The following is a 16278-nucleotide window of genomic DNA, read 5'->3' as shown; positions in this document are numbered from 1 at the left end:
CAGACAAATTTTAACACCACAGCAACTGCTCACTGGTATCTGCAGAGAGCAACAAGATGTGGGGTCACTCAAGAAACCCAGGAGAGAATGTCCTGCTTGAGGCATTGGCAGGGTAGGGGCTTCTTATTAGTGCTAAACCTGAAGGTTTCCTACAGGGAACCAAGAGCTTTCTAATGAAGGATTGAGTTGGATTTGGTCTGTGCTCAGTGAAAAGCTCTTTGTTTCCAGTTCAAAAGCTTCAAGGGCTAAACGTTTTGGATCCTGACACAGACATACTTTAGGCAACCTGCAAATACTAATCCACGCAAATTTATTTAGTACAAAACATTCCTCTACGTCACATTCTTTAAAAAAGAAATCAGCAGTTGTCTTTGGAGGGGTTGTTATTTCAGTTCTGCGACTGCCAGTGGCACTGTTAATGACCAGGGAAAATTTTCAAGCTTTGTACTGTTAAGGAGTTAACAATCTGTGTTGGACAGACTATGTTGACAGAACAAAACACCCTTCAGACAGCAAAACACTTGTAGTGCAGCTGTGTCAGGAGCCATGAGAACCACCACTGACAAAAACACTTTATAGGTTAACAGCAGGGGACTGATGCTTCAGAATAAGACAATTGAGCTCCCTGATAGTATTTGGCTATATGAATACTTCTTCAGTGGTGAGACTGCTGCCAAATCAACATTGTGCTTCAAGGTCACCTCCACTGCAATGGTAGAATAGTAGATCTCTGACTTTGAAAACGGAACATAGGAGTGGGTTCCCTTCTTTGATCACTAATGCTTCATTAGTAACCCTTCATTCATTATCCTTCTACAGCTCAGCTCAGAGGTAAAATATGGAGAAAACAATTCTTTTTCCCTCGATCAGCAGGGATCCATTGGGTGTGGGGAGGGCACAGAATTTAATAATGTGTGTTATGAAGGAGGCTGATCAGAGTCTTTAAGTACTTGATATAAAATGAGCAGAAACAGCTCAGCAACATGCTTTATGCATAATCATTCAAGCACTAGATACCTCTGTGAGCAGCATAGTCCGGCACAACATGTAGCCTGGGATAGGATGAAGCTGGGGCTCAAACTATACAGGAAACCAGTTTGCTTTCCCAAAGGTCTGGAGAGGTATAGCTTTCTGAATTGTAAGACTGTTTAAATTTGTGGGTTTAAAATTCTGTTGGTCCAGTTCCTATTTGTCATAGTACACCCTGTCCATTTCCTACACCTTCAGTCCCTTTTCCTTCTCTCGCAGAAACCAGTAAATTAATGTCACTTGGTGTTTTACAGGAAAGAAGAAGTTCAGGAGGAGGAAAATCTACTGTCAGATCACTCAGCACCTGCTTCAGAACCATAAAATGTGGAAGAAAGTAATTGAGGACGAGGAGAGGTTAGCTGGGTCAGAGAAGCAAGGGGCAGAGCAATCCCCACTGCACCAATCTTCAGAACAAATCCAGGCCATCAGGGAAGAGGAGGAGGAGAAAGGGAAGCCCAAGAAGGATGAAGAGGAGAACACAACTGTAGAACCAAACCAATGACAATATTTACAGCAGTATTTTAAGACAGATTGACTTGTGCACAGACTCTTTCTCAAGCCAGCACAGCATTTAGACACAACACTGTAGAAGTATGGGATAATGCGCCTACAGCTGTTTAATTTGTTTCTCTTTCCTTTTTATGGTGAGGTACATTGTTTAAACTCCTATGCTCAAGGAAGCTTTCACACTGCAACACCGGCTTTTACAGACTTTCTTTAAAGAGATTTGGGGGTGGGTGGAATTATATAAATATATATATATATAGCCAGGGTTATTGGCTGCACACTTCAGCAAAATACATTTAGTGATATATTATGGTCACTGTGATATTTACAGAAGAAAGTTATCTAAGGAAATGCTGCTTCTGAAGAACATTTGCAGTTAACAGTAAGGTACCAGTTAAGTAGCTTTTGCTCTTAATGCTGAGGGATAAAAGTTCCAAAGCTTTATATGAATGCTGATATATCCTGCCAACACATATGTGTGTGTGAGGGGGTGTTTGCAAGTGTGAGTGGATGTGTGGAAATACAGCATAGTTTGAGTTCTTATTACACTAGCTGTAGCACGTGTCCCAATACATGACAACAAACAGAAGGCCCGGATTTTAGAGAATTTGTGCCCACCAGGGAAATGGAGCCCATTTTGAGGAGCTCTGCATTCCCCGTAGGCCTCCAAGTCCCAGTTTGCACTCCAGCTGCAGGCAGCAGCCTTTCAGCAGAGACCATGCTGGCCCAGGCTGCCGGCCTGGCCCTGTCTGGCTGTGCGGGCTCCTCCTCCTCCTCTTCCTCAGCACTTCCCGCACTGCTGGCGAAAGGGATGTGCCAGGAAGGCGTATTTTCCAAAGGGGGTCGCGAGGGACTGTATGACACACTGCTCTGTTGCCCTGGAGAGGACCTGGCCCTCTGTGTGAATGGCTGTGTGGGGCAGCGTGTTTGGGCAGGAGGGAACAGAGAGCAGACGTGTCCTTGGAAGCGAGAGGCGCACTGTCAGCTCCTACGGCAACCTAACACCTCCGTGCATCAATGACCAAATATATCATTTAAGAACAAAGCTAAACTGCATCTTGGGAGAGCAAAAGAAGGGGGGAGTGTGGGGGCCATTGTCTCCTCAGAGCAATGCAGGCAATGCATTAGGAGCAGCGTGGGGGACAGGTGCCAGTCCTGCGTCCACTGGACACTCGTGTGTCTCAGCAACCACTCACATGACCTTCAGAGAACTCGGTTTTTCAGTGTGAGGTGCTGGATGGGAGCAGTTTGTTGCTGCCATTCTGCTTAGAAGCAGCATGTTTGGTCCCACCAATATACATTTTTTTCCTTTTTTCATTTTTTTTTTTTTTTTTAGAGAAAGAAAAAGATCAGGCCTGTAAGAAGAGCAGATCTTTTTTTGTTTGTTTGTTTGTTCTGTTCATTTGTTTTCTCTGTTGTTTATGCTGTGAGCCAAATGTCTATTTAAAAAGTTGGATATTCACTTTCAATATTTTATTTCATGATATTATATTTGTCAATGATTAGCTATCTAGATGTAAATATGGAAAAATTTTTATGGGTTCCTGTAGATAATGATATCTTTAAGAAAAAAAAAAAGAAAAAGAAAAAAAGGGAAAAGTTGTTTTGTAAAGATAATTTTTTAAAAAATAAATACAAAAACATTTTTATACAGTGTAGCCATTTCAAAACCCCACAAAGTCTTGAATAATTTGTATAGACCTTTATGGGAAGCCAGTGGTCTATAGAATCAAGGCTTCAAAATGTTAATGCTCTCGGGGACTGGCCGCACCAACCAGTACCACACAATTTAGAGACTTGTTCCCACAGAAAGAATTATATACATAAAGCTCAGTATCTCTCAAAAATTATTTGACTATATATACTTTTTATACTTTGATCCTGCAACCCTTTACTAAGAAAAGGATTGCTTGCGAAAGGCAGAGTTTGTAGAAGTCTTTTCTGTATTAAATTTCTGACATTACACTCATCACTTTTTGCCATTGTTACACATTCACCAGATTTCATGATCCTATTGATACCTCTCCAAAAACGTTGGAAAACATTCTCTATCAAAGCCAATCAACATGTGTGTTATCACTTCAGGGGTTCTTTTAGCTTTGCATTTCTGTCAGAGTGAACTTTTGCTCAAAACAGGATTTGGGGTTGCATTTGCCTAATGTCATCCCATTCTACTCTTAACAGTAGAGAGACCATGTTTGCCTTTCAGGAGAGTGACTAGAGCACGGTTCTGAATGCTCTTATTGGCAGAACTATTTAGTGAGTGCTTTCCAGTGAAACCAGAAAAGCAAATTGCACTGTTATTTTAAAGGCAAAGGACATAGCAGAATTTACTCAAAAGAAAAAATGATGTCTCCAAGACCTCAGCCAGTCTCCAACGATTCCAGCTTGCACTGTTTTCACACCTCTTTAGTCACTTTGATTGATCATTTTATTTGGGTTTTTCTTGTACAAGTGATATGCATACCTTATAGTATGGGAAGGATTTATTATGCCTCATTCTGTCCTTTAAAAATTAAACTTACAGAGATGCTTTAAAATGTCACATCTCCAAGCACTTTTTTCTTGCTTTTCAGTACATAATCACCACAACTGGATCTTAATACTGGGTTTTATTTTGCCTTCACTAGAAGATGAAAAAATTATATTGCAGCAAGTGTTAGTGGGTGCCCAGTTGGTAAAATTTACAAAGAGGCGTTCAAGAATGAGGCGAAATCCTGTAAGTAGAGTTCCACATATTCCTCTGAGCTGGCATACACAGGGGTTGAACCAAGAAAAAATATCCTAAAAATATGCTGAAATGGAATTATTATATTTTTCTAGTCATCATTTTTGGTTGCCATTAAGTAAAATTAGTGTCAGCTTCTAATTGAAGCTTTCTTTCTAGATTGCCAATGCAGCTGTCAGAAATTGATACTCCTTTGCTGTTTGTGGCTACAGTCTGATTAACTCGGGTCTTTAGAGTGAAAAAAATTGCTGACAGGCTTAAAATGAGAATGATCATTGATTTTATCCAAGATGGAAGGAATACCAGTGTATTAGTGAAGTAGCTGCAATTGTTTAACTTGGTAAGAGGTGACCTTTTTCTGCACTCCAAATAGCTACTAATCAAATCCAATATCCGCTGGTGTCCATGAATCTGATTTTCAGTCTTTGAAGTGCATGTCTGGCAGGCAATGATTAGGAAATTTCCAGGTTGGCTTACATGTAATACAAAAGAAAATAACAGAGATATTTTATGTCAAGAATGTGGAAAACTTTTTTTTTTTCTTTTTGCTTTGGGGTTAGTAGATAATACAGCAGGTAATTTTTAAGGAGGTTTATAATATTTTCTAGTCCAAAGGAGGCAAAACTTCTGAGCTGCAGTTACAGAAACCTTTTGGAGGCTAGATCTTGATAGTTTTCCACTTAGTGTAGTCCTTTGATGTTGTAAACCCCAAACAAACCACAGCCTGTGCAATAGTTTAAGGGGAGGAAAAAAAAGAAAGAAAACTAATTGTATCCAATCAGCAAAATGCTCAGGATTTAGATGGGATTTTTACAATATTGATATGGGTTTATGGTACATACTGTATGTAAAACAGTGTGTTAGATACTAGAGAAAGCAACCCCCATTTAAACAGTATTTTGCAGTAACAAAAGAAAAAAATTGACATATTTTAGTTTTCAGTTCTTTAAAAAGAGGAGGAGAAAGATTGAATTGGTTTTTTCCTCTTGGACATTTTGTTTTCTCCACTGTTACGTCACTTGGTGACTGATCCTGTTCTCTTCTAGTCTAGGAGAAGTTTGCTGTGCCCTGGAATTGGAGGTTTTTTGCAGTGTTTGCAGCTCCCAGTGCTGTGACAAAGGCACTCTGCCCCTCACGTAGCAATCACGTAGAAACACTTTTGTCCCTATAATGAAAGTTTCCTGGATAGCCATATGCTGTTTACTATGGAATATAACATCTCTCATTACACTTGTGTTGCAGATGGAAAACATGCAAATAGACTGTGAAAGGCCCAAACTATTTAATCACCTTTTCTTTTAGGAGGAGTCTGAGACTTTAGCTTCCAAGAACCCAAAAATGCTGTCTCTAGAAAAATGTTCAAAGGACCACAGTTTACCATTTATGCTCTAATTCTAGAATCTGGTGTTTCTTGATTTGTTTTTAGCTGATGTACAGAGCACGCTGACACTCACCTCTGGAAATCATCACCTTCTCCAGTAGAAAGATGATGTTTGATGTGATGTTGCGAGCCATGCATTAGAAATTAGTTGCAAGAAATAGGGAAAAGGTATTTTACTGATCTCTTGGCAGTATTTTGGATTGCCTTCCTCTGTGACTGAAGTTCTTTACAGAAGGCTGGGGAACTCCTGTCCCATTGTGCAGGGTGCTGGCTCCAACAGCAAATGATGGTCCCATTCTGGCAATAAATGGTTCCCAAGGCAGGTGTAATTTGAGAATGCATTTATTATCAAAGTAAGGATAGTTGTTAAGCATTTTTTACCCTGACATCATGTGTGAACTTCTCTCTGCATCATCATCAATCTAAAATCCAAGACTGCAACTGCAGTCTTTTTGAGTGGATGCAAGACATAAGGATCTTTTACCTTTAGTGTACTACTGTTAGTTCTTAAGATCTTGATGGTCTGATTTTGGAAAGGAAGTTAAGTCTGAAAAGGTTTAAATATATGCTTCTAAAAGTAAGAGTTAGCATCTAGGCAAATTCAGTTCCCAGCCCCCTTTCTATGCATTCCATGCTGGACATGAACTTCATTTGTTTTCTTTAGAAAGTTGTAAATTCCTGTATGCTTTTTAGATATAATTTTATTTTTTCTGAAATTCTGGTGCCATCTTTCTTCAGAAATGCCCCGGGAAGTAGAATGCAGTGTGGAGAAGCAAAGGCTTTTGTCAAATTGAGCATCAGTCAGTGCTAGGGCCCACGACACCTGCCCAGACTGTGCCACAGTCTGGGTGCATTCACGCCCCGTGCTGTGCCCGTGGTGCTTTTGAAAATTTTGCCATAAGTACAATGCAGCAAAAGGTTTGTGGTTGGTCCCAGTTGTTAATGAAGTACTTGTCCTAAATCTTTATCCTGCTTGGTCTGTGTGGTGTGACACTGTGAGGGTTAGGGCTTTGCTGTTGATGAAGATGACGGTTGCAAGTTTTAGTCCACACTCACTGACTCTCAATGGCCAGATGTGCCAGTCAGTGTGAGTCTGGGCAGCCCAGCAAACCTGGGTCCACCTGAGAGTGTGATCTAGAGAAGACACAAGGTGCTTGACCAACAAATACCCCAGGCAGATGCACCAGATGATTCAAGTGAGGGAGAGAGAATGCAGATGCACTGTGGTTCATTCTAAGGCTGATCCCTCTGATAGACTGTGTCCAGTGGGTTGGGAGGACAACAGTGACAGTCTCTGGGTTTTTTTTTTCCCTGAAGAAGGGGGGTTTGACTGTTGGAAAACCTCTAATTCATAAAAAGGGCATACAATATTTGCTATCGCTTTTGCAAGTATTGTTATGATTGAAGTGTTCTATGTTTAAGGAAGAAAGTTTTCAATTTAACGAGTATAAGAATTTGTTGAGCATCCCATGGCCTCATAGAGAAGAGATTAAATCAAGGCCCAGAGCAGAGAACACACCATCATAGACGGGAGGCAGGCACAAAGGATTGCTTGGTCTTTCCAGTCTCAAGCCTGGGTGTTGGCTTAAGAACTTGAGTATTCCTCAGCTGGCAGCACAGGGCTGGTGTAATTAGTCCTCGAGCTGATGGGGTTGTACACATATAAGAAGGAAGTCAAAGTGGCATTTTGGGGGAAAGAGAAAAGGAAATTGTAGTCCAGTATGAAACACACTTTATGCAGCAAACTTTATTTTCCTTTTCTTTCAAAATCAAATGTAATCCCACTGAAATTATGTAACCATAGAGTTTCTGGGGATTTAATTACTGTTTGATGTTGCAGCGTTAGTCAAAATGGTGGCAGCATTAAAGAGAAGATAATTATTCCCATTAACTAGAGTGGGGGAATCTTTTACATTTTTTCATATTTTTAGGTGAATCGACAAATAAGAATGTCCAGGGCTCCTGGAGAAAAATTGTGTTAAGTGATTTTGAACAGATGGGGGAATAACTGAAATTAGATGACAGCTCTCTTAGGCAATCATTGGAATAACTAGCAAAAATATTGATTATTGGAGTAAAATTTTAAATTAGAGCAAAATAGCACCAGTACTTTTGAGAACAACTTAATATGACCAGTCTTTTTTTGAAGTTCATCACTTTCTTTTAGCAAAACAACATTCCCCTGGAGGTAAATCAAAGCAGGGTTTAGCCCCTGCTGTGGTAGTTATTGAATCCTATTGTTGGAGGGAGCAGTGTGAGTTATCCACCATTTACATCCTAATTATGATTTGTTCAGAGGCTGCTAGTGGGATTTTCCTGGCAGGCAGGTGTTCTTTTGGTGAAAAATACATCACACCTTCTCAAGTAGGATGCAGATGTTGCCTGTGTGAGCACCCCCCTGAATTCTTAGGACAGTTCCTGAGCCTGGTGGCAGAGGAGTGCTGGTGTATTTCTGGAGAGTCTGTTTTCACAATGGCAAAAGGGGTCAAAAGCTTGAGCTAGATAACAATAAGCATTGTTGATAATTGTTGATAATGACAGTTTGAAACCTCGCCAATGTGACTTGTGGGGTATGCAAAAATTCCCCCTGAGTGCTTGCACGTGTAAAACTGCTTCTTCTGGGAGCTGATGAGTTTGGGTAAAGCCAGCTGGCCTTGGTTGTGCACTGCCAACCTCAAGAATATGGTAAACCAAGAAGAATTTTTGACTGAAGTTGTTTAATTCTCCCTCATTAAGGAAAACTTTGCTTCGTGCTAGGGGAGGAAGAAGAAGAGCATATTTATTTATTTGGAGCTTTTCAGATGGCTAGTCTGTGCCAGTTGTTTCTTACTTCCAAAGCCGTGTGTGTAGTATGTCCAAGGTGTGGGAATGGGGCAACAGATGAGACTTGTTCTGGCATGGATGATATATGGGATCTGTGTGCACCAAGGAGCACCACTGAAATCTGCAGGTATGGAAAGGGATGTATCCCAGCAGCAAATTAGATGGGAAACCCAAATAATTCTGTTTTCTGTGTGGAAGCGTAAGAGCAGGTATGAAGGCCTTGGCCACAGCTGCAGACCACGTGTCCTTTTGTGATGGAATTCTCTTCTCCTGATTCAAAACCGCAGAAATCAGATTAAATAAGCGAAACACAGAGTGTGCTGCAGGCCTGGTGAGGCAGGTGTGTGTTAGATGGCTTCTCCTTGGGCTTGCAGAGGGAGCTGTGCTTGCACTGTTGGCTTGCAAATGGCTTGGGTTCCCAGACGGAACGGGGCAGCCCGGCCCGGGGGGAGGAACTGGGGGAGCAGGTAAAGAACAAATGCTGAATTTCATAGGGTTTGTTGTCAAAACAGCTTGAGAAATACCTTAGAGAAATGTGATCCATCTCTGTACCCACCTTGCCATGGTTTGCTCACGGCTACAGCCCTCAGGCTTGGATGCTCTAGTTTTCAGCTGGTCTTCCTTTACCACGGCGAACACTTAAAAACAATTAATGTGAATCAGCAATTGCTCTTTGCTTCTGAGTATTTATTTAAAGGAGATTGAGTTTGGGGGGTTTTGGTGATGGTGGTTTTTTTCTCCCCTGACACTAGTCATTTTGCCCCCATGCTTTCATAAAAAAGAAATAAAAAGGCTCTGTGATCTGATCAGAGAGAAAACAGTGAGGGGTTTGCCATGTGTGTACATACTGCTTTAGGTAGAAAGCCTTCCGTCTGTTAAAGCTGTCTTTCCTTTTCAAAATTCCTGCCTGATCCTGACACACAATGAAAATCTGTATTTGAATGCAAAATGTTGATTTTTAGATGTTTGTAAACCTTGATACTGCAGATGGTATCCCAAAAGATCAAAGACAACGTTAATAACTGCTATGTGGTGTTGATGATATTTTTAATATTTCAATCATGTCAGCGTACATTTGGTCATTACTTTTCTAAAGTTAAGTCTTTTTTTCTTGAGTAATCGATATAAGATGTTTGCATGATGGAAAGTAATTTAAGTTCACTTTTAAAAAAACCGTGATTCATACTGTAGGTTATGTTTGTTTAACAGATTAACATTTTCACTGATGGGTGGCAGTTTTTTTTTCTTTTTAGTGGTTTTGATTAAAGAACATCTTGGACATTTTCCGACAGAAACACATTTTGTAACCTTTGCCTCCAGTTGTGGAAGAAATACCTTCCAAAAGTGATTGTTTTCCAATACAGTTTGGCCATCTGGGTAACAATATGAAGTATGTATATCATGTAGAAGATGTGATAAAAAAAATTTCAAAATCCCATTTCGGTAAAGTAATCAAGAAATTAACCTAACAAGATCAAAACCCTTTCTGAATGAAAGTTTTGGGTGTGCCAATAGAATTGAAGCACTTGACCCCCACCAGACTTTAGGTCCAAATTATACGAAATTTGTAGTTTAAAATTGACAACAGGCCAGCCAAAGTTTTTTTACTTCGAAAAACACTGAGGAGTTTGGTCACCTTACATCCTATCCTGTGAGGCTCCTGGCCTGGGCACCGCACCTCAGACAAAATTGTTTTAATGATGCTTATTCAGACTCAGCTCTAGTAGCAAGTTTCCACAAATCACCCATGTTCTTCAAATTTAATCCCTCCTCGATTTTTTTTTTCACTTCAGAAGGTGAGGAAAAGGTGGGGGGAGTGTAATTTTATACGGCTCTATTTGAAAAGGGGTTTTGTGTACCTTTATAATTCTTTTGAAGCAATATTTTAAAAAATAACTGCCAGCCAAAGTGGCAATGCAGAAAAGTGCCATCTTGTTTAGGATTTGTACACACCAGTTTTTAACACAGTGTTCTTTTCACTAAGTACTACATACGTTAATTTATATTTATATATTGTCAATATTGTTGTAACCAAGCTTCTCCTTTCTAAACACTTCAGGAACAAGGCCTTGTATTTTTAGGTGATTTTCATAAACAGAATAATTCTTTTCCTTTCACTAGTATCTTGCACTCGATACATGTAGCAATACTTAATATATTCTCTTCACAAGTATTTGTTAAGTGATTTAGTTAATGGCTGATAAATGTTTTGTACAAAATAGATTCTGTACAGGAAAAAATCTTTTAGATAAACATTATTTATTTTTACTGTTTTGTAAGTTAGACACTATAATGAAGCTCCTTTTTGCCAGAATTACTGGAAGTGCCTCTTGGTAAAATGTATTATACAGTAAATATGTATTCAAAATTGTTAGAAATACTTGTCACAAAATGAACAATGTGGATGTTGCAATGTGAAGACAAATGTACAACATAAATATAATTCTGTGGTATCCTGTTGCTGCGTTTCTTTTCCTTTATTGAACAATTTTGCTTTTGATGCCCAGCTTTCAGTTTAAGCACCAGACTGCAAATGACCTGTACCCTCTTCAGATTCTGACTGAAATCCAGTAAAGCTCACATATATTGAATTACCATTTTAGCTGCCAGCCCTGCTTGGTGTTTGTTAGTGTGGGTATCCGACTACCTGCAGTATTTACCTGCAGAATTCTGCACTTTAGTTCAGATCACTAATAAATCCCATGTTAAATGCTTTGCATCTCAGCCAATCTGTGGAAGGCCTTGTTATAAACATCTTTCTTTAATGATGACCAATATTTCAGCGTCCATTGTCTGTGTAATGTTCACTCCAATTAATACGGTCCATATTGATTGAATGTGGTCGATATTATGTGGCAGCATTCAGCCATAGTAGTGCAGAGTGACTGATGCTTCCAGAGAAAATGAAAATTAACAGTTGCCTGTATTAATCACAGAAGTAATCTGGTAAAGTGAGAGATCAGCGAGTGAAATCAGCTTTCTTGCGATTTTGTTGGTAAGTGTGCTGTCGTTCTTGAGTGAAAAATTTTGCTAATCTTTTATGTGGGCTGGAATTGACATCTGGCTGCTGTCTTTGCTCACCGTTTTATAATTTCAAAAATGTATCTTACATCTGTCAAAAATTTTCCCCATTTTTAAAGTTTTATTACCTACTTTCATTAGACACATATCAGGCTGTCAGTTTTGAAGTCCCACCAGTTTATTTGTCCTCTGGCTAAAATTCTGAATGGCAAACATCCAAGGCGATTTGCACCAGGCAGTGATTGGGAAGGTACTAGTTGGGATCTTTGCCAGCACGAAATTAAAATGTATTTATACCTATTCTAAGGGAACTGCTTATAAGTTTGCAGCTGGTCTGTCCCAAACAGTTAATAACTCGATAGCATGGAATTAATTGATCCTAAAATTCACAGAGAAACATATGACTGGAGTTGCAAAGAAAAACTTTTCCTTCAATACTCCTCATCACAAAGGGTAGGGGCTACCAAGGTAAAGAATGCTCTTGTCTTTGAAAATCACCAAACTCTCCCTCTGGAGCTCTTCAAACAGCAAGAGGTTCCCATGGGAAGAGATGAGCAATGAAACAGGGAGCAGAAGCAGTCAATCTGCTAATGAGTCCACACATGAGCAGGCCTCTCCTGGGGTTCTGGTGAAACATAAAGCAGGCCATGACACAGAGTTAGTAGCGGCTCAATTAAATGTTGCATTTTCCAGGTGTTCAAATTACTCTCAATTGCTAGGCCAAATCCACTTGCCTAAAAACCACTTAAAATGTTTCCCTAAAAACAGACTTCTCAAAGAACTCTTGGTGCTTTGTTTAGCAATGCTTTCTTCAACATTTCTTTAATTATCTTACCAAAAACCTATGAAAATCGACATCATCCCTTGTGCCACCATGGACTCCCTGGATATCATCGGTAATTCCCATAGGGATAGAAGAGCAAAGGACAATAACAGTCAGGTGTGTAACTAGCAGGTGCTCCCCTGGCTGATGGGGTCTGTAGCCCCAGGGTTGCCATCTCACAAGGTCTGAGGGAGAATTTTAACCACTCCACACTGAGTTACTAAAAACCTGGCACACTGAGGTGGAAGCTGTGAAAGGTAATTGCTTTGCTGAACAGCTTCACTGCCAAGAGGTGATGCTCATGTTGCATTAATTCATGAGAAAACATGCGAGTTTAAAGTTTTACTGAATGTTTTGATGGCTTATGGCACAGTCAAGGCAGACTGATAGTTATAATCACTAAATATTCTGGGGTAGACTTGGGCATAGTGGTTTGGAAATCTGATACAGAGAAAAGGTTGCTGCAGCATCTGCTTGTCTGCAGCCAGGAAATACAAAGCAGAGGGTTCCTGTTTGATCTGCACAATGGCTTGGTTTACAGTGACTTTTGTTGGTGGTAAATTACTTCCTTTCACAATCCTTTGCACATGGTGATTGTTTATTACCATGCTTGCCAAAGGCGTCATATCCTACAAATTCAACACCTTCTGTGTAATCAACTCTTCTGTTCAATATTTTGCACCTTCCCACATTTCTAGCGAAAATCTTTGTGTTTAAACCTAGTTCAAAGAACTTGTTTTCATTAAGAAAAGTGCTATGGGATTTTTTTTAAGATTAATGGTATTAATTTCTAGTGGCTGGACAAGTTCCAGTTTCAGTTATTACATTCTCCTACGTAGAAGTTCTCCCCAGAGCTCCAGTGGGTACAAACACTTCCTGCCCCCAAGGGACATGTCACGTCACTGAATCTCTCATTTGTCCTTTTTGTTATCCCTCATCAGAGACGGGTTTCACAGAACCCACTGGGATCTTTGCAAAGTGTGGTGCTGTATAAAAATACCTGCTACTTCTCTTCTTCTGAAAATTCTTGTTAAAACGTGGGAGGGGTTTTGGTGTTTTTTTTAACTAATCATTCAGGAAGGAAAACCTCTGAGCCATTATTTTCTGCAAGGTAATGTACAACCATTGGCCACACTTCTATATGTTCCCTCAGGCATCCAGCACAGAGAGCATACATAGAAAAGGTGATCTGTGGTTGGGGTGCAGAAAACACATTTAGTGCGACTGCTATTTTTTTTTTTTAATTCTTCTTCCTTATATCTCGTTCAAGGGGCTGAAAATACATCAGGAATAATTTGATGAGCACCTCACGGTAATGAGACTTCTCAGAAGGACCTCTTCATATCCTAATAACAAGTTAGGTGGTCTAAATTATAACTCTCTTCTATTGCTTTTTCTGTCCTCTGGTAAGAAAAGTGTTCTTTGAGGCTATATCTGGAAGTTCTTAGGTGGACAAGAAAGTCCTCAAGCCTGAAATTCTCATGGCAATCCCCAAGAGCTTCTAGCAGCTGAAGTGTGTTATTTCTCTCTGGTTCTCTGATGTGGAATGAGTATGCAAGGTTTGTTCTGGCAGTGAGTTTCCTACTCCTGTGTGTTCTTACCAAGTATTTTCTTAGGACTGGCAACAAAAAGAAGAGGAAAATTTATGTCAAGGAATAATCCACAGTGATAGACTAGCATAGCTAAAGCAATTAAAATTATATAGGCAATGAAACTGGATTGCCCAGTTAGTTAACTGCAAATGTCTTCACTGTTTCTACCTGTCCTTGACTCCAAGCTATGCATTTACCTAGGAATCACAGCTAGGAGAAACTACTTTTTTCATAAATTTTAAAAGCTAAATTGCACTAAAATTTAAGTACTCGGAGATATTTCTTTGAAAGAAACAGCTGCTTCCAAGCTGTCGTGCTTTCTAAGTTGCCTTTATTCTGGCAGCTGCATTTCCAGACTCAACAATGGCATGATGCCTTGAGCTTCCTGCTCTCTGGACAAGGATGCAAGAGATCTGGATCTGAGGAGACCTTTGCAGCAGCACTCTGGACCACAAGCATTTGCTGCCACGACTGGCTCTCCTCTGTGTGTCCATCCAGGGCAGCTCAGAGTTGGACTATTTACGTGCTAACATAAATAAGAAAATAAAGGAGCATTTGGCCAAGTGTCAGTCTGAGTAGTTTGAGGGCTCATTCTACCAAGTGTTCATATGTAGCTTTGCTTTGCAGCACAGCATTAAGGCTTGGGAATGGACTAAGACTCAGGAATGTACTAGGGCTCTGTTGGACTACAGGAATCACATAAGTTTAGGTTTTAAGGTGAAGTGGTATATCCTGGTCCTATTTATACATTTTGAGTTTCTTTTTTAACAAGTCAGTATTTTCCCTCTAGCAGATTTTTTGGAATATGTTTTTTAAAAAATGTCTTTTAGAAAGGAAAAAGTGTCATGCTTCTGAACACCGGGTTGGGGTTTGGGGGAACTTTGGTTTTTTTGGTTTTTTTCTGAGACTTTACAAGATTGACATTTTGTCATGAAATGTGCCTGAAGAAGCAGCAGCTGGGTCCAGAGCTGTGCATCAGAGATCTGTGGCTGTTGGATGGTTTGTAAGACCAACCCACAAACCTCCTGTGTTGTTAGTGTATTGGTGGGTTTATGCATCAAGATTACTCTTGTCACAGCTATTCATTCTGGCCAGACTAGGCTTTGTAAACATAATTAGTTTAACCTGTGCTTTAGAAATGAAGGTGGTCTGGCTTCTAATTTCCTGTAACTAATACAAAGTAGGAATGCAAAGAAAATAGACTGCAAGAAACAGTATTTAGTTTGATTCTTTGTCCTGTAGCTGCTTTAATGACTTTGTTTCAATTATAGAATAAGTATATATAGGTAAGCAATTTCTTTTAGGAGTATGGGAAAGCAAAACCTTTCTTGTCTGGTTGATTGTCTAGCAGGTTTCCAGTGGGTTTTGTGTCATTGTGCTTGGGAAGTGCTCTGCTGCAGGAGGCACTGAAAAGGGACACATAAGAGGTGTCATGTCCTGTATCGAAATTGGTAGTGATTTGTTTCCCATGTCTCAGTTCTCGTTAGTGAATTGTAATAAATTAGGTACTGCATTGACTTTCCATGCCATATCCATGGCCTTGAAGGCCTGGGAGACTAATAAATTCCTACCTGGATGAGACTTTTTTTTTCTGCCAGATGAACTCAGTGAATTGTAGAGAGGATCTTGTGTTCATTTATTCTGAGCACCTTGAAAGTTTTGTAAGTATGACTGTTTCTGAGGAACTGCTATAATTAGTTCATAAAGGAATGGTGACACTCTTCTGGAAGGTGTATGAAAACTTCCCATAATGGAAAATATCTCCTCCAGAATGCTTTTATTAAAGTTCCAGTTAAGCTATTATACACTCTTATAAAGAAGCCAGAGAAGACTCTATACAGAAATTCCAGTAAAAGCCCAGCTGCGTTAGAAAGCTGATACTGAGATTTTACAATGAGCCAAAAATCCAGGAAAGATGGGAAGATTGCATTAAATCTTGTGGGCCTTGTTTTTCAAAGCACTGCTTCTTAAACTGCACAAAACCAGTCTTTCGGTATTTTTCTTTTAGTGTAGAGGAAAATGCCTTGCTATTCATCAATAAGATTCGTAGCGTAATGGGGTCTTGGAGGGACCTGTGAAAGGGATTTATATAACAAATTTATTAATCTGAACATGAATCCCACCTATTTTAAGGGACAGTATAGTGAAGCCTACCAGTGGCAGAATAACTGGAGTCTGTGTCAGAAATCACTGAAAGAGGCAAGGTCAGCAACGAAGATTAAAGGTCAGGCAAAACTAGTACAGATCCTCTATTGTGTAAACTCGGTTTTCCTAATAATTGAAGGAAATGGGCTGAAAGCTGTTCTCTGAAAGAAGCTGAAAGAACTCATAATCACTAATTCTCCTAATCACTAATGCCTCTGGACTATTAGGC

The 16278-nt window shown here is 39.8% G+C and overlaps 1 protein-coding gene across 2 annotated transcripts in view; it reads left to right on the top strand.

Annotated features, from left to right (window-relative positions):
- The window catches only part of PDE3A (phosphodiesterase 3A), a 242609-nt gene extending 231683 nt beyond the window's left edge, over positions 1-10926 (top strand). For both annotated transcript variants that reach the window (XM_032688570.1, XM_032688571.1), the window contains one exon: positions 1284-10926. In XM_032688570.1, the coding sequence (XP_032544461.1) occupies positions 1284-1531 (248 nt within the window). In that variant the 3' untranslated portion in view covers positions 1532-10926. The remainder of the gene's footprint in view (positions 1-1283) is intronic.
- Positions 10927-16278: the final 5352 nt, after the last annotated feature.

The sequence above is a fragment of the Chiroxiphia lanceolata genome, chromosome 5 (assembly GCF_009829145.1).
Source record: "Chiroxiphia lanceolata isolate bChiLan1 chromosome 5, bChiLan1.pri, whole genome shotgun sequence".
In the NCBI taxonomy this organism is placed as follows: Eukaryota; Metazoa; Chordata; class Aves; order Passeriformes; family Pipridae; genus Chiroxiphia; species Chiroxiphia lanceolata.
Note: the sequence above shows the minus strand (reverse complement) of the source record. Positions and strands in the feature narration are given on the sequence as shown.